A 14,499-nucleotide genomic window follows, 5' to 3' on the forward strand; every position below is an offset into this window, starting at 1 on the left:
AGCTGGCACTTTCAAGTTTCTAAAACAAAAACATATTGGTAGGGGGTTTTATTCATTTTGAGGTACCTTAGCAAGAAAGTGGGTTTCCATAAAAAATAATTATCTGGCAGTTTTCTTTTATACCAATAACATATATATATATATATATATACACACACACACACACATATATATATATATATTTAAGCTCTGGTAATGTTTTTGTATGTGTGATATTATAATTCACAAATTGTAATTCATTCCCTTAAGTCTTATAAAAAAAAGAATTTTCTTCCACCAGGTTTGTCCTACCTGTTTGAAGGACAATACCTTATTTTAAGTAGAAGGAAAAGAAGGCATATAATAACCTGAACTATGTAGAAATTTCTTGAATGCCTCTTTGAGGATACCAACTTATAAATCTAATTTTGTGGTATATATGTGTACAGTCATTGTGAATTAACTCTTTATCTATCCATTTTCATTACATTTTTTCTTTTTAATGTGCCCACAGTGTTTTATATTTTTCTAATAAAAGCTCTCTAGTGGACAGTGTAGCACTTCACTAATCAAATGAAGTATCTTTATTTTATTTTAAAGGCTTGGAATTATAATATGATAAAATTCAGTTTTATCAAGTGCCTTTTTTGACTTAAATAATTATAGAACTTTTAACTAATGGGATTGTCTAACAAAAAAATTAATACCTGGTCCAAAATATAGATCAGACCAAAATCAGAATTACCTAATTGGAATTTCACATTGTCCTGCTTGCATCTGTTGCCTCTTGGCCTCTCAGCACTTCTGTGAAGATAGTGCTTTTGATTTTTTGCCTTTTCATTAAGTAGTCTTAGATAGCAATAAGAGCTGCCCTCAGCCTGTCTTCTCCAGGCTGAATAAGACCAGTTCTGGCCTCTCCTAATAATCTTGATGCCCTCCACTGGCTTTGCTCCCGTGTGTCGTTATCTGTCCTGCGCTGTGTTATTTATCTGGAAAACAATCCAAGTTTAAGAATTATTAAATATGAAAAGTGTTCACAAAGTCTTTGTAATGTGACAAATTACTCTCTATTCATTTACCCAGTGGATAGGTCTATACTCATAAATAAACCAGGCAGAGGTACATGTACAGTACCGTTTTTCAGTGATCTGTATTGTTTGTCAGTGCATTCCCTGGGCCAGTTTTGACTCCCTGCCAAGTAGTAGTCTACCAAGCAGCCATTCACAGTGTGGGGAATATTTGTGACAGTCATCATTACTAGTAACAGTAGTTTGAACACAGCCACTGTGTTTTGGGGAGAAAGATTTTAGCTGTATAGGCATGAGCTACTAGCTTCAGGAACATTGCCTGGCCTGGTTTATTTGGTAATATATATGTAGCCTTAAAGGTCGTTCTTGAAAATTTTTGTGAGCATCTGCTAATTTCAATAAGTGTGAAAGACTTCCAGGATCATTCTGCCATGATGTCACTGTCCAGAGAGAGAGAGGAAAGACCTTTGAATTTGAGGGGTGTCAAATTGGGTAATTAATTAAATTATTTATTTAGACCATACAAGGAGTAGGTTTTGAAGGGCGTTATTAAAACAGATGTTTTTCTCTGTTCTGAACAGTTCTTTTTCTAAAACTTGCCTTTAAAATTTGGGAAGTGTTTGAGCTCAAATATTCTTCTCTGGATTACACAGCAGTAATGCTAATATGATATAAATCATTAGTTAAACTTACGAGGCTACTATCTTTGCTATATAGAGCTGAATTGTAGGGAAGATCATTTGCCCAGCCATTGCCAGAAAGCACCAAGTTCCGGATGGACAAAATATAATAAAGGCCCTAAATATAATGGCTGTCATTCAAAGATAGTATGCTATTTTTGCTGCTGTGTAGTGTTTCATCACAGAATTATCTTGGAGCACATAGACATACCTTTGTGTGTTTGTCTGTTTATATGTCTGCATGTACATGTCTGTATGTATTTTTTTATGAATTGTTTTAATTTTATTCTGTCTGATGTGCTTCTTCAGCTTTGGAAGTAATTGAAATGAATATTCGTGAAGAAACAGAATATGGGCTTAAGGTAAAAGTATAACGTGCTAGTAAGTTTTGTCACATTCTTGATAAATACATATTAAATAAGGCTACATTTTGCATTTTGTCTTAGTGTCAAGAATTGCTTTTTAAAGGTCAAAGTATTTCTGAAGAACTGGTTACAGAAATGATTCTGAAAAAGATTGAGTCACCAGAAGCTACTCATTTTGGTGAGTGTGTTTAAATTTCCCAGAATAAGGTAACTACAATTTTGTCACATTTTACATCTATTACTGCTTAAATATAGTTTATGTTAGACTGAAGCAACTTTTCTTGTGCTCCTAAGGTTGTAGAACATCTCTAAACTGAGAGTATATTTAGGGATTAATTTACCAATGTGGGAGATAAGAAAGCATCATGCCAATCCTATGTTGTGTTAATTTTGAAAAAAATAATTTGCCCCAAATTTTGAGTGTTGCAACGACTCTCATTTGGCAGTGTTATCTGGATATAAAAGTTATGGGATTTAAAATACAGAATTTTTGACTTGAATACTTCTGTAACAAAAAAAAAAAAAAAAACCACCAAAAATATTTTAAACATTTAAGGTACAGAAAAAGAAGAAAAACAGATTATTTAAAATGTGAAGTAGTAAGATCTTGCTTGCCTGCTTGCTTTTTTATTTTTATTTTTTTATAACATCGTTTATTCCCTTTCCATTATGTCACTGCAAGTTAGATGAGAATAGTATTGCTAATGATAATAATGTTACTTTGGTCAGGACTTTAATAAAGGCCTACAGAGACATCTGTGTCATCTAAGTTCCCCTCTCTGAGTCAGTCTGATGATGAATGTCATAGGTGTGTGTTTCACAGAGGACCACAGAGATTCTAGAGACTGTAAACAAAAAAGTTGATAAAAGTTTGGTTGTTCTAGTCAAGCCATTTTTTGTATTATGAATCCCCCAAACGGACAAAGGATAGAATAACCTTATGGCCTCGCTGTTTTTTCTACTAACTAGAACTCATCTCCAAACCCAATTTTTTGTTAAGTGTTTTCTGTTCATTAAATATTTTCTCTAATAATTTTTTGTTTAGCAACCCTTATTTTAATATAATCCTTGGAGATTTTAAGTAGGCTTTCAGCAGGAACTAATCTGTTAATTGGCTGTTATTTATTCATTAAATATTCATTAAAGATAAACAGAGTTATATGAGAAGCTGAGGTTTTACTTTTAACTTCAGCTGTTAACATTGCAACATAGTTTCTAAACAGTACACACAGTAAGGGATTATTTCAATTATATTCTTCTGACTTAGAAAATAAACACCTACTATGTGGGGGACTGATGTGTCAGAGGTATTCAAAAGTGCTAAAACAAAAGATGGTATTTTAAAAGTATAAGTCACTAAATGGAGTTTAATTCTTTGAGTTCTTAAGGAGACCAGATATGAAGCTGCTAAGCTATTTCTCAGAATAAGCAGTCTCTCTTTTTAAAATAACATAGTCACTGAAGGACTGGAGAATAACAAGCACACTTGTATTTTAGGGTATTTTAGGTAAGAAATTACAGAATAGTAACTTCTGTGTAGCTGGTGTGCTTGCTATTTTTTTTCAATAGAACAAGAAAAGAATCAGAAGTTCATATCATGTTAGCATAAATAGTATTTGCAAAGAAAATTCTATGTCATTGTTACACGAGAAAACCACTCAATTAGAATGATTTAAGCCATATCAAGACCAAGGCTGTTTATTGATTTATTAATGACAAGTAATTAACTGACAATCAGTGAACTGACGATCAGTGAATAGGTTCAGTATCAGGCACACAACAGATAAACCACAGCACTAGGCACTTGCCAAATCTTAATAAACACCTACAAATTTCTAAACTCCTAAAACTAATTCCAAGGAGTACACTCAAACTTGTGTGGTTATGCATTTAAACCCTCTCTCAAAGATGTGTGGGAGTTACAAGCATACATTCCCTCTTCTGAGAGCACGTGTTCACCTATTTAAACACACTTTCTTTTGGAAACGTGTGTGTTCTAGCCTCGTGTGTGCCATTTCCTCCAAACTGCCTATCCACACACCAGTGAGAAAACTCCCCAGAAATTCCCATGCACGCACTCAAGGTGTGGGTCACTACTTACTGAAGCCTGCACTGTCAGTCCAGCAGCTGAAATGCAGGTTACTCACAGCACCCAGCAGGGAGGCTGCTCTGTCAGGCCTAGAAGAAGGGGAGAATGTGGCACATCAAACCCGGTTTGGCTGCTGTTCCCTTGTTATCATTTTAAGGTCTCTTACCACAAATTGTAATGCTTCTTTAGTGTTTCTTTTCAAGATGACTCTCTTTCTCAAAAGTCTCCTGATACTACCCTGGTTAATGTTTGATCTGATTGATGGTTGTCTTAGGTAAACTAATTCATTGTTAGTTTCCTGACAGCATTTGCCTGGGGGCAAAGACCCTCTCAGAGAGCAAATAGTTTGGAATAATCTGTGCAGATGTTGTACTCACATTCTTCTCACATCAGCTGTTGTTAACCAGCTATTTCTAAGCAGAGGCTGTGCAGGCTCCCCATATCTCACTGCGTGCTAGAATCCTCTAAAGGTATCAACTTAGAAACTTAGATTTTCATTTCCCAGAGGAATGATTATGCTCTATATTTTCTCTTGCTAATGCTCTTCTATAAATTTTACATCTGTGGATCGAAACTCCCCAAAGAGCTCAGTTCTGGTATCCGTTACAGAGGCTGCCACTATGTTTTTGTGTTGCATAGACTCGAATTTAAATGTTATCACATAAAAGTCTAAGCATTTGGAGCATTTCACTAAGGGAATATTCTTATCATTAAGCTAAAAAATCAGCTCAATTCTTGTTTAGTTTTTCATTCTGGCCTCATGAATATTGATTTTCTTGCTATACAGCAGTTCTTCCTTCATTGTATATAGTTTTTGGTAGCTACAGTACTCCGAAGCTATGGTTTCCAATCTCTCTGGGGCTGAGCACACTAATACTAGGAAAAAGGTATTACCACTACTGTCATGTATAGTCTGTCTTTGCTGAAAAGGACTCGGTATTGTAAATCCTTAGTGAATGGATGCTTGCCAAGTTATGTGCCTTGTTATGCATACTGTGTGCACAGTACCTCCTTTTGAGAAAATTTAACATCTAGCAGCACTGTGTATGCAGCAGAGGAATTCAGCTTCCTTTATTGTCAATAATGGCCTTTAAAGACTGTAGAAAAAACTTAGACTCCTATTTAAAATGCTTCGTGTCATAAAGTGGCTATTTTGTGCAATACCTTTCACAATGACTTTTAGTGGGGAAAAAGAAAGTTACTAAAAGCTAATTTTGTTTTAGTCAACTGTTATGCCTGAGTTAGGCACATGAAGCAGGTGGTCTGAGTATGATCCTTAATGTCTACATATTTCTTACATTTCTTAAATGAGTTAACAGATTTTGAGTCCTATATTAAGTTGAAAATAATACATTCTTATGCCTGTATTTCATCTAGAGTGGACATGGGTGCACGATTTTTGTAACAGTGTTATGTCATGTACATGGTTTAAAATTGTGCCGCTAAACAGATGTGTTGTTTAAAAGAGATGAGTATAACTGGTATATTTATCATAATGTTCTAAAAGATATATTTAATAAAATGTTTTTGGCAGGTTACGTTCTCAGTGGATTACCTTCTCTCTCAGAGGAATATATGACTGTTTCACAGCAAATAGAGAAAATAAAACATCTAAAATTAAAACCAGATTTCTTGGTTAACATTAAGGTAATGTCATATCCAATAACTTGCTAGTCATTTGCCTAATTAATAGTAGACTTACATACATACTGCATAAGTCAAAAGATAGTATTTTCCCCTATGCATTTGAGTATAGTATTTATTGAAGAGTAATATATTGTTCTCTTTTATATTGGAAATAATTACACTAATTTGTTGCATTATAAGCACTGATCATATAAAATAATGAGCATTTCCTATAACTTCAGTAAAAGCTAGTCTTTTCACAGTATGTACTGTTGTATGTATGTAACAGTATGTACTGTTATGAACTAGGGATCATGCCCTTTCTCTTGCAATATCTCATTTATTAACTAGATTCTTTCCTCTTTTTAGTTTGAATGTGCAGAATGGGCTGCTGAGACAACGTCTAATAGTGAGCCTCTGGTGTGGTGCTCCAAAATCATTCAGATTGTTATTCTAGTTGTCATTCAGAATCACATCCCTGCCATGGGCAGGGATGCCACTCACCAGACCAGGTTGCCCAGGGCCCATCCAACCTGGCCTTGAACACCTGCAGGGATGGGGCATCCACAGCTTCTCTGGGCAGCCGGTGACAGTGCCTAATCACACTCTGAGTCAGGAATTTCCTCCTAACATCTAATTGAAATCCTCCCCTCTTTTAGCCTAAAAGTGTTCACCCTTGTCCTATCACACTCTGCCTGTGTAAAAAAGGCATTCTCTATCTTTTTTATAAGCCCCCTTTAATTACTGAAAGGCCACAGTGATGTCTTCCTGGAGCCTTCTCTTCTCCAGGCTGAACATCGCCAGCTCTCTCAGTCTTTCTTCATAGGAGAGGTCCCCCAGCCCTCTGATCATCTGGGATTGTTTAGCATGGAGAAAGAGTCTCAGGGGAGACCTTGTCACGCTCTACTATTACCTTAAAGGAGGCTATAGCAAGGTGGGGATTCATCTCTCCTCCCAAGCGCCAAGTGATAAGAGTAAATGGCCTTACGTTGCACCAGGGGAGATTTAGTTTGGATACTAAGAGAAATTTCTTCTCTGAAACTGTTTTTAAGGATTGGAACAGGCTGCTGAGGGAAGTAGTTGACTCACTATCTCTGGAGGTCTTTGAAAAATGAGTAGATATAGAGTTTAGTGACATGGTTTAATGATGGATTTGACAGTCCTAGATTAAAGGCAGGACTAGATTATTTTAGAGGTCTTTTCCAATCTAAATGATTATATGATTCTGTGATCATCTTCGCCTTCCTCTGGACCCACTCTAACAGGTCCACATCCTTCTTGTGCTGGGGGCCCCAAACCTGGATGCAGTGCTGCAAGAGCCTCATGAGGGCAGAGCAGGGGGGACAATCACTTTCCTTGACCTGCTGGCCACTCCTCTGCTGATGCAGTTAGCCTTATGGGCTGCAAGTGCATACTGCTGGCTCATGTGAAATTTTTAATCCAGCAGAACCCCCAAGTCTTTCTCCACAAGGCTGCTCTCAATGAGTTCCTCTCCCAGTCCGTATTCATGTCTGGGATTGCCCTGACCCAGGCACAGGGCCTTGCACTTGGATTTGTTGAATCTCATTAGGTTCATGTGGGCCTACTTCTCAAGCTTGTCCAGGTCCCTTTGGATGGCATCCCTTCTTTCCACTGTATTGACTGCACCTCTCAGCTTAGTGTCGTCTGTAAACTTGCTGAGGGTGCACTCAATCCTATCGTCTGTGTCATTGATTAAGATATTAAACAGCACTGGTCCAAGGGCGGACCCCTGAGGAACACCACTTGTTACTGGCCTCCATCTGGACTTATAGATGTTGACCTCAACTCTCTGACTGTGGCAGTCCAGCCAGTTCCTTATCCACTAAATAGTCTACGCTTCAAAACCCTGTCTCTCCAATTTAAAGATCAGGATGTCATGTGGGACTGTGTCAAAGGCCTTACAGAAGTCCAGACAAGTGACGTTGGTCAGTCTTCCATTGTCAACTGATGCAGTCACTCCATCATAGAAGGCCGTCAGATTGATCAGGCACTGATCTTTGTGGTCTGTCAGATGCTAAGCTTTCATGCTTGGACAGAGTCTATCACTTTGCCAGATTTAAGTCAATGTCTTAATGGCAAGGTTCCTTACGTTCTGTACTTTTCAGACTTAATCTGTTTGGCCATGCATAATTAAAATGCATTAATGCCTATTTCAAACACTTTTTTTCCTCATTTCCTCATTTTTCTCTTGGAAAAATCTTAAAATATTAAAGAAACAAATATTTGTGCTGCTTTCTAGGCTGTTTTTATTTTTTTCAGCTAAAGAAAGTCAACCTTTTTTTTAATACCAGGCAGTGAGAAATCCCAGCTCTTGAGAATAGATGTTGTATAGTTTCATATGGAGCAGTACATATAGGAGAGTGATAGTAGCTACACTAGAAAGAAAACAGAATTCTTTACTTCATGTAAATACATCATCTTCTTGGAAAAAGACTGAGATGGAATGCTCATTAAAAATTCTTGCCCCGAATTCAAATAAATAATTTTGCCTTTGATTTCAGTGGGTTTGAGCAGTTTTCATGGATATGTCAGAATTGTAACTATTTTCATTATAAAAGAAAGAAACAGAGGGCATACTAGATATCTCTGGGAATAACGAAATACTGTTCTTACAGACCAATTTAGAGAAATTTTGCTCTCGAAGAAAAATGACAGAAGACCTTTGAAAAAAAGAGCTATATCTGACCAAATTTCTTCTTCCCTATTTCAAAGTGTGTTGTGTCATATAGTAGTCAACGTCAGCTATATGACTCACTGTTACAGCAGAAATGTAGAAATATCCTGAAGTATTGTTATATTTCAAGGGATACCTCAGGTAATGAGCATAGTATGCCTGTTACTAGCAATGTGATCTCAAAAGCTCTATTTTCCTCTGTAGAAATCAATTTTCCCTTTCTGACTTTCTTTGAATTTATTAACTACAATATTTTCTTGTTATCTCAGGTTTTTCATATATGTTTGAAAGTTTTAGCAATTCAGAAGGGAAGAATATTTCTTGTTTGTTGCACACAACTCCCAGTTCCATAGTAGAATTTTAAGGCATCCATGTTAAGACCACCTCCAGATTTACCTGTGTTTATTGTTAAACTAACATTGTCTGCAGGGGGTTTTATAGAAAGACCTGTACTTTTTCTCTCAGAGCTCCAAACTGCTGAAAACCTTTAACCTCTGGACAATGGCACTATGCTTTTGGGTATTAGTGAAGATCTGGGAGGTCAGAGGCACCTATTAAAATTGATTTGTCTTGCTCAAGTCCAAACCCCTTTAGCATTAACTGCGAGAGCAATCACAAGCCTGTCTGCAAAAGACTTTTATCCATAAACTACACCTGAAAAAAAAACTGACATGGCAAAATGTGCTCAAGTTATGGCTGCACTCCTGATATGAAATGTAAAATGCTGAAGGGGAAAAACTAAGCAAGTGATTAAGTCTTTATAATAACTTATTTTTGCACCAAGCAACTGTGCTGCTTTTTTTTGTTTTTTATTTACTTAGAAAGTTATTGAGGAAGAAGTTTATGAATCCAAGTATTTGCCAAACAGTTTCCTCCCCCCCCACCCCCCCAAGTATTCTGCAGTTTAAGGAAAAATAATATTGTCATAGCAGTACACTAAACACATTTCTTTTAAATTATTCCTTGCTAGTGTTCAGACTATGACTTATGCCAGAGAATATCAGGACAAAGGCAACACCCTGATTCAGGGCAGGTATATCAGAGGAACCAATGGGATCCTAAAGTTAATGAAAAGCGAAAGAAAAATAGTGAACAGCATGGAGAGGAGAATGAAGAAGAAGTTGAAGAGCAGGAAGAAGAAGAGGTAAATACTGCTAATTCCTAAACAGTACGAAGTATTAGAATGTACTCTAGACAAAGCAGAACAAGTTCGAAAATATCCCATACTACATTATGAATTAATTTTCTGAGCTCTAATCTTAATTCCATTTCTCTTCTGCTTTAAGAGATGTGGGAAAATATTTAAATGGTAGATTGAAATGTCAGCAAATGGTGATTATTGTATAGCTCTGCATTAATCCTCTAACTTGGAAGTCACTGAAATCTTTTTTTGCCATAATTTAAAAGGGTGTACCAGGAGAATGGTGACTTTATATTGCCTTGAATCTTGGTTTGAGCAAATACAAATTCTTAATTTTTGTTTATTGTAACATGGTCTATGTGTTGGATATACGCAAGATAGAGTCTAACACGATTTTTGGTGTTGACTACTACAAATAGATTTTGTGTTATTTCATGAAGTTACTAGTTTTGAATTCAGGTTGGGTTGCTCTGGTTTATAATTCTGGCCAGACACAATGCAAGTTCCAGTCACATTACTCTCAATTTCCAGGAAATACATTTCATCAAAAGTAGGATCGTTGTCAACAATCACTGGGCACTCATTGCAATATTCCTGAAAACTACTTTTTTTACTTCTGAGTGCAGACAAAATTTAGTTTAGTGCATTATTTTATTTCTGTATCCTGAAATATTTAACTTTTGATTCCTCAGACTGCAGAAGATTCACTTAAGATGTCAGAAATTTTGCATCAATTAGTGCAAAGGCCTGAAGATTTTCTTGAAAATGCAGAGGAAAGAGTTGGCATGTATAAGGATATAATGCTTCGTTCTTTGGAAGTAAGAAAAAGCAAAATAATATGATAATGATAAAAAAAAGATTGTTTAAAATATCTTACACTATTTTCAGGGTGTCCTGGTTCTGGCTGAGATGATTAATTTTCTTTATATTGGCTGGTAAGTTGCTGTGTTTTTGTATTTAGGAGAAAAAACTCAGCTGCCTGCTGGGTTAAATCACAGCAGAAGGATTTTTTGAGTTTGAGACTTATTTCATGGAGGTGGGCACAAGGCATGCTAAAACATATCCCCAAGTTCTGTAATTCATACTGAAATCAAAGATACAAAATTGTCATCTGTGTGTGTTGTTTCTACTCTAGAATCTAGAGGGTTTTTAAGTCATCAGTATAATGAATTTTGTTTTTTCTGAGGTCCACAATAGTCCAGCCTTTAATATTTACAGGAACAGAATGAGCTTCAATGTCATTAAATGGTTAGCTACATTCAGTTGATGAGCATGTCTTCGTTCTTAAACAGGACTTGATGGCTGAACAGGATTCTCAATATCTCATTGAACTGGATGGAAATCAGCAGCCAGACGAACTCTTTGCAGTAAGTAAGCTATCCACCAACTTAATTAACTTCCACTAGAAAAGAATTTCTCAGTTCTTTGGATTGCTTTCTTTCTTAAGGTGTTAACAAAATTTTAAGTCCCGTATAAAGCTCACTTAATTATTAATAGAAAACATCGCCTTTGAAATGTTTGTTTTTGTTGTTCTAAAACAACTATACAATTCACTGAACTGCACCCAGGCTTACATGTGTGGTACAGGAAGACGTTTCCAGGTAGGTTACAAACTCATTTGCATTGTATCCATCCAGTTTTAGTGCTTTATAGTTTGTATTAGTGTCAAGTATAATTATTAGCTTGTGAAAATAAAACATTTTTGAAATGATATATTTACGAAATTGGCTTAATGTGCTTGTGTCTAAGATGACAGAATTCTTATTATCTTTATTACTGTTTTACAGTGTAATAGAAGACACTTCATTCTTTTCCATTTGACAGCTCTTCTGACTCTTTGTATCTAGATTTTTGGCTTATAACACAGCAACTCATTCTCCCTATTAAGAGTTAAAATGATAAAATTTGAAGATAAATAATCTTATCCACTGCCTCAACAATAAGAGTTGCTTCAAATCAGAACCTAAAGTATGGGGTTGAAAATAAAATGAGAGATTGTCTTTGAGAATGCAGGGTGTGAGCTATTCCTGCACTTTCCCTTCTGTTGTTTGAAACAAATTAAATTGAGTATAATTCTGTAAGTGTTTAAATTTAAGCTTGACTTTACTATCAATTGTAGTTCTATGATCTCTGTGAACATCACAACAAGAGATTTATACTAAATGCAATAAAGTTGTATAATGATTTCCAACTATTTAACCTATGAGTAAGGCAAAGAGAATTATGGAACTAGTCCAAGCATGACAAAATTAGCTTATTCATTTCAAGAACTCTTGCATTCAAGCAAGATAACATTCAGGAAATACTTAATTAAATTCATTATCATCTGATTCTCATTGGCAGGCAGAAATGAGTATTTTTTTAAATAAATTACCCAAAATTGTATTACTTTCAAGTGTGCATAATATTCTGATCTCCTAAAGAGATTTTCCTGCTATTCCAGTCCTCTTGGCACAGAATGGAGTTCGTCTGAATACTTGTACTGCTTTGTTGGAAATAATCCTTCCAGTGTATTCCTTTAGAAAGCCTTGGATTCACAGCATACTGAGGAGATACAAAGGCTGTGATTCAGCATTTTACACTGCATGTATATACCAAATTGCTTGTTAGAGCTTCACTGAATAACTAGCATGGCTTCAAGTTAGAAATTGTACCTCATTTTATATACATTCCTATTATTTATGTAATGTGGCCATTATATAGACCATAAGTTACAATTTAGATACTACTTTGGGGGTCCTTTCAGATCACGAAAGCAATTTTGATTGGTACTAAGATATTTTCTTTTCAGTCAGTTGTAGTTCGACTTCAGTCTATGGGTGTTCTAAATGGAGCTCCTATAATTAGACTTCAAAGTCAGCAAGAAGAAATGCTGGAAGGACTGGAAAATGTAAGTGTGTTCTAAAATGTTATTGACTGTAATAATTATACAAATATTTATTTTCTACTATGAGCTTATACTATAACATCTTTGGATGGGGTTTTGAGCAACCTAATCTAGTGAGTGGTGTCCATGCCCACGGCAGCAGGGTTGGAATTAGATGATCTTTAAGGTCCCTTCCAACCCAAACCATTCTATGATTCTGTGATTCTATGATCTTTATTTCACTGCAACCAGTTTGTTCTATGACACAATAAAGGCATTTTTTGAACCTCAATTTTCAAAAAATGTGAATTCAAGAGAACTCTGGGACTGAAATCCACCTAAAATTGTATGAAAAATAAATCTGTGATTGAAAAAAAAAAAAAAGTTAGGTGATTTTGAACAAAATATTTGTTTTAGCAATGGATGAAGAATGAATTCCTTTGAAGAAATTTTAGCCAAAGGATAACAATCTCAGCAGCTGACTCTTAGTTCAATCTTTACTCTTTTCCTGAAAGAAAAACATAGCATGCTAATACAAATTTAGCAACATAGTTGAATTTAGCAACATAGCTGAATTCACATACATTGTGTTTCCTGTAGTTATTTAGAAACATGACAAGTTACTGTTGAATTTTGCTGAATCGTGACAATTATAATTTGTGGCCATTCCAAATGAAACTGAAAACCAAAAATCTTTGCATATATGCATTCACTTGGCAGTGTCAACTTTCTTACTTTTTCAACAAAACTTTGAATATGTGAATATTGTAAATATATGAGTACTGTAACTGGGGGGACCCAGCTATACAATTTCAGAGCGAAAAAAAATCCATTTGTTTGTTCTCTCAGTCCCTGACAAAATTCACAAGTGAAGGGCTTTCTGTGTCAGAGGAGATCTATATTATTTATTTAGTCCGTATGTTTGTGTTAACTCTGCGTGTAAGCTTTTAGCATGTGCAGTGTTTGGGTCAAGGAATTCTGCAGCTTAACTGGACATTTTATATAGAATTGCTTCCCTTTGTGTTAAACCTGCCACCATTTAGTCCTCTAGCTGCTGACATGGAAAAGTCAATTAATAGTTTTGTTCTTTTTATATGCCTCCTAATAGCTCATGATTTCAGACTTTTGTACTGTTTTTATGTAGCTGTCTCTTTCCTGAACTGAAGAGTTTTTATCTACTTAATCTCATTTTTTGTTACATGAAAACCATTTTGTGTCATTGATCCATCACATCACATTTTCCTGAAACTTATTCTACGGCATACTTTCTGAGATTAGGGTAGCAGAATGCACACAGCAGTAAAAAAGAGGGCAGGATTTATACGATTAAAAAATGTATCTAAATATTTTACTCTCTCTTCGCTAAACGTTTCTGATGTTCAGTTCATTTTTCTGACTGTTGTTGGGCATTGCTCAAATATTTTCAACTCCAAGATCTGTTCCTGAGTAGTAAGAGTCAATGACATTTCATCATTTTTATGTAAAATTGCTATTTTAATGCCCATCTTCCTAGATCCTGAAGCTTGTTCTGCAGTTCTTCATAGTTAGCACTTGTCTCTACTATTTTGTGTAATTTAGAGTCACCATAAACTTTCATCCAGTATTCACCTTCTGTAAAGATCTATTAAACTTATTCCTGTCACATGACATTTCTGCATGCATGAAACGAATATTTTGGCCATGCTATTCCCCCTCCCAGATCTTGGTCCTTTGTTCATCCCTTTTAGAAGAAATTTTGGTCACTTTCTGTCTTTTTCATTAACTGGCTAATTTGTACCTATTTACCTTTCTTAACTTATGAAAATAATTAGTGAAGCCTACAAGAACTATTTTAAGTACTCTTTTTATTAAATAAAATTGAAAACCTAAATAGTTTCTTCTTAAATTGTACTACAATGCTGAAATATATATGTATTTTAAAATATTTTCAAATTCATGATCTGATTTTCTTTTTAGGTTTGCTTGTTTTCCAACAAAATATTTCAGAAGGCTAATTTACATAGAACAAGGTGTATGTAGCTTCATACAAA

General features: G+C 35.4%; 1 protein-coding gene across 1 annotated transcript in view; it reads left to right on the forward strand.

Annotated features, from left to right (window-relative positions):
• Window positions 1-14,499, forward strand: part of AK9 (adenylate kinase 9) — a 66,575-nt gene that overhangs the window by 4,188 nt on the left and 47,888 nt on the right. The window contains 7 exon segments of the mRNA XM_048081058.2: window positions 1,997-2,049; window positions 2,134-2,230; window positions 5,676-5,788; window positions 9,433-9,606; window positions 10,296-10,421; window positions 10,896-10,970; window positions 12,395-12,493. Of these exon segments, the coding sequence (XP_047937015.2) occupies window positions 1,997-2,049; window positions 2,134-2,230; window positions 5,676-5,788; window positions 9,433-9,606; window positions 10,296-10,421; window positions 10,896-10,970; window positions 12,395-12,493 (737 nt within the window).

This window comes from Anser cygnoides, chromosome 3 (assembly GCF_040182565.1).
Source record: "Anser cygnoides isolate HZ-2024a breed goose chromosome 3, Taihu_goose_T2T_genome, whole genome shotgun sequence".
NCBI lineage: Eukaryota > Metazoa > Chordata > Aves > Anseriformes > Anatidae > Anser > Anser cygnoides.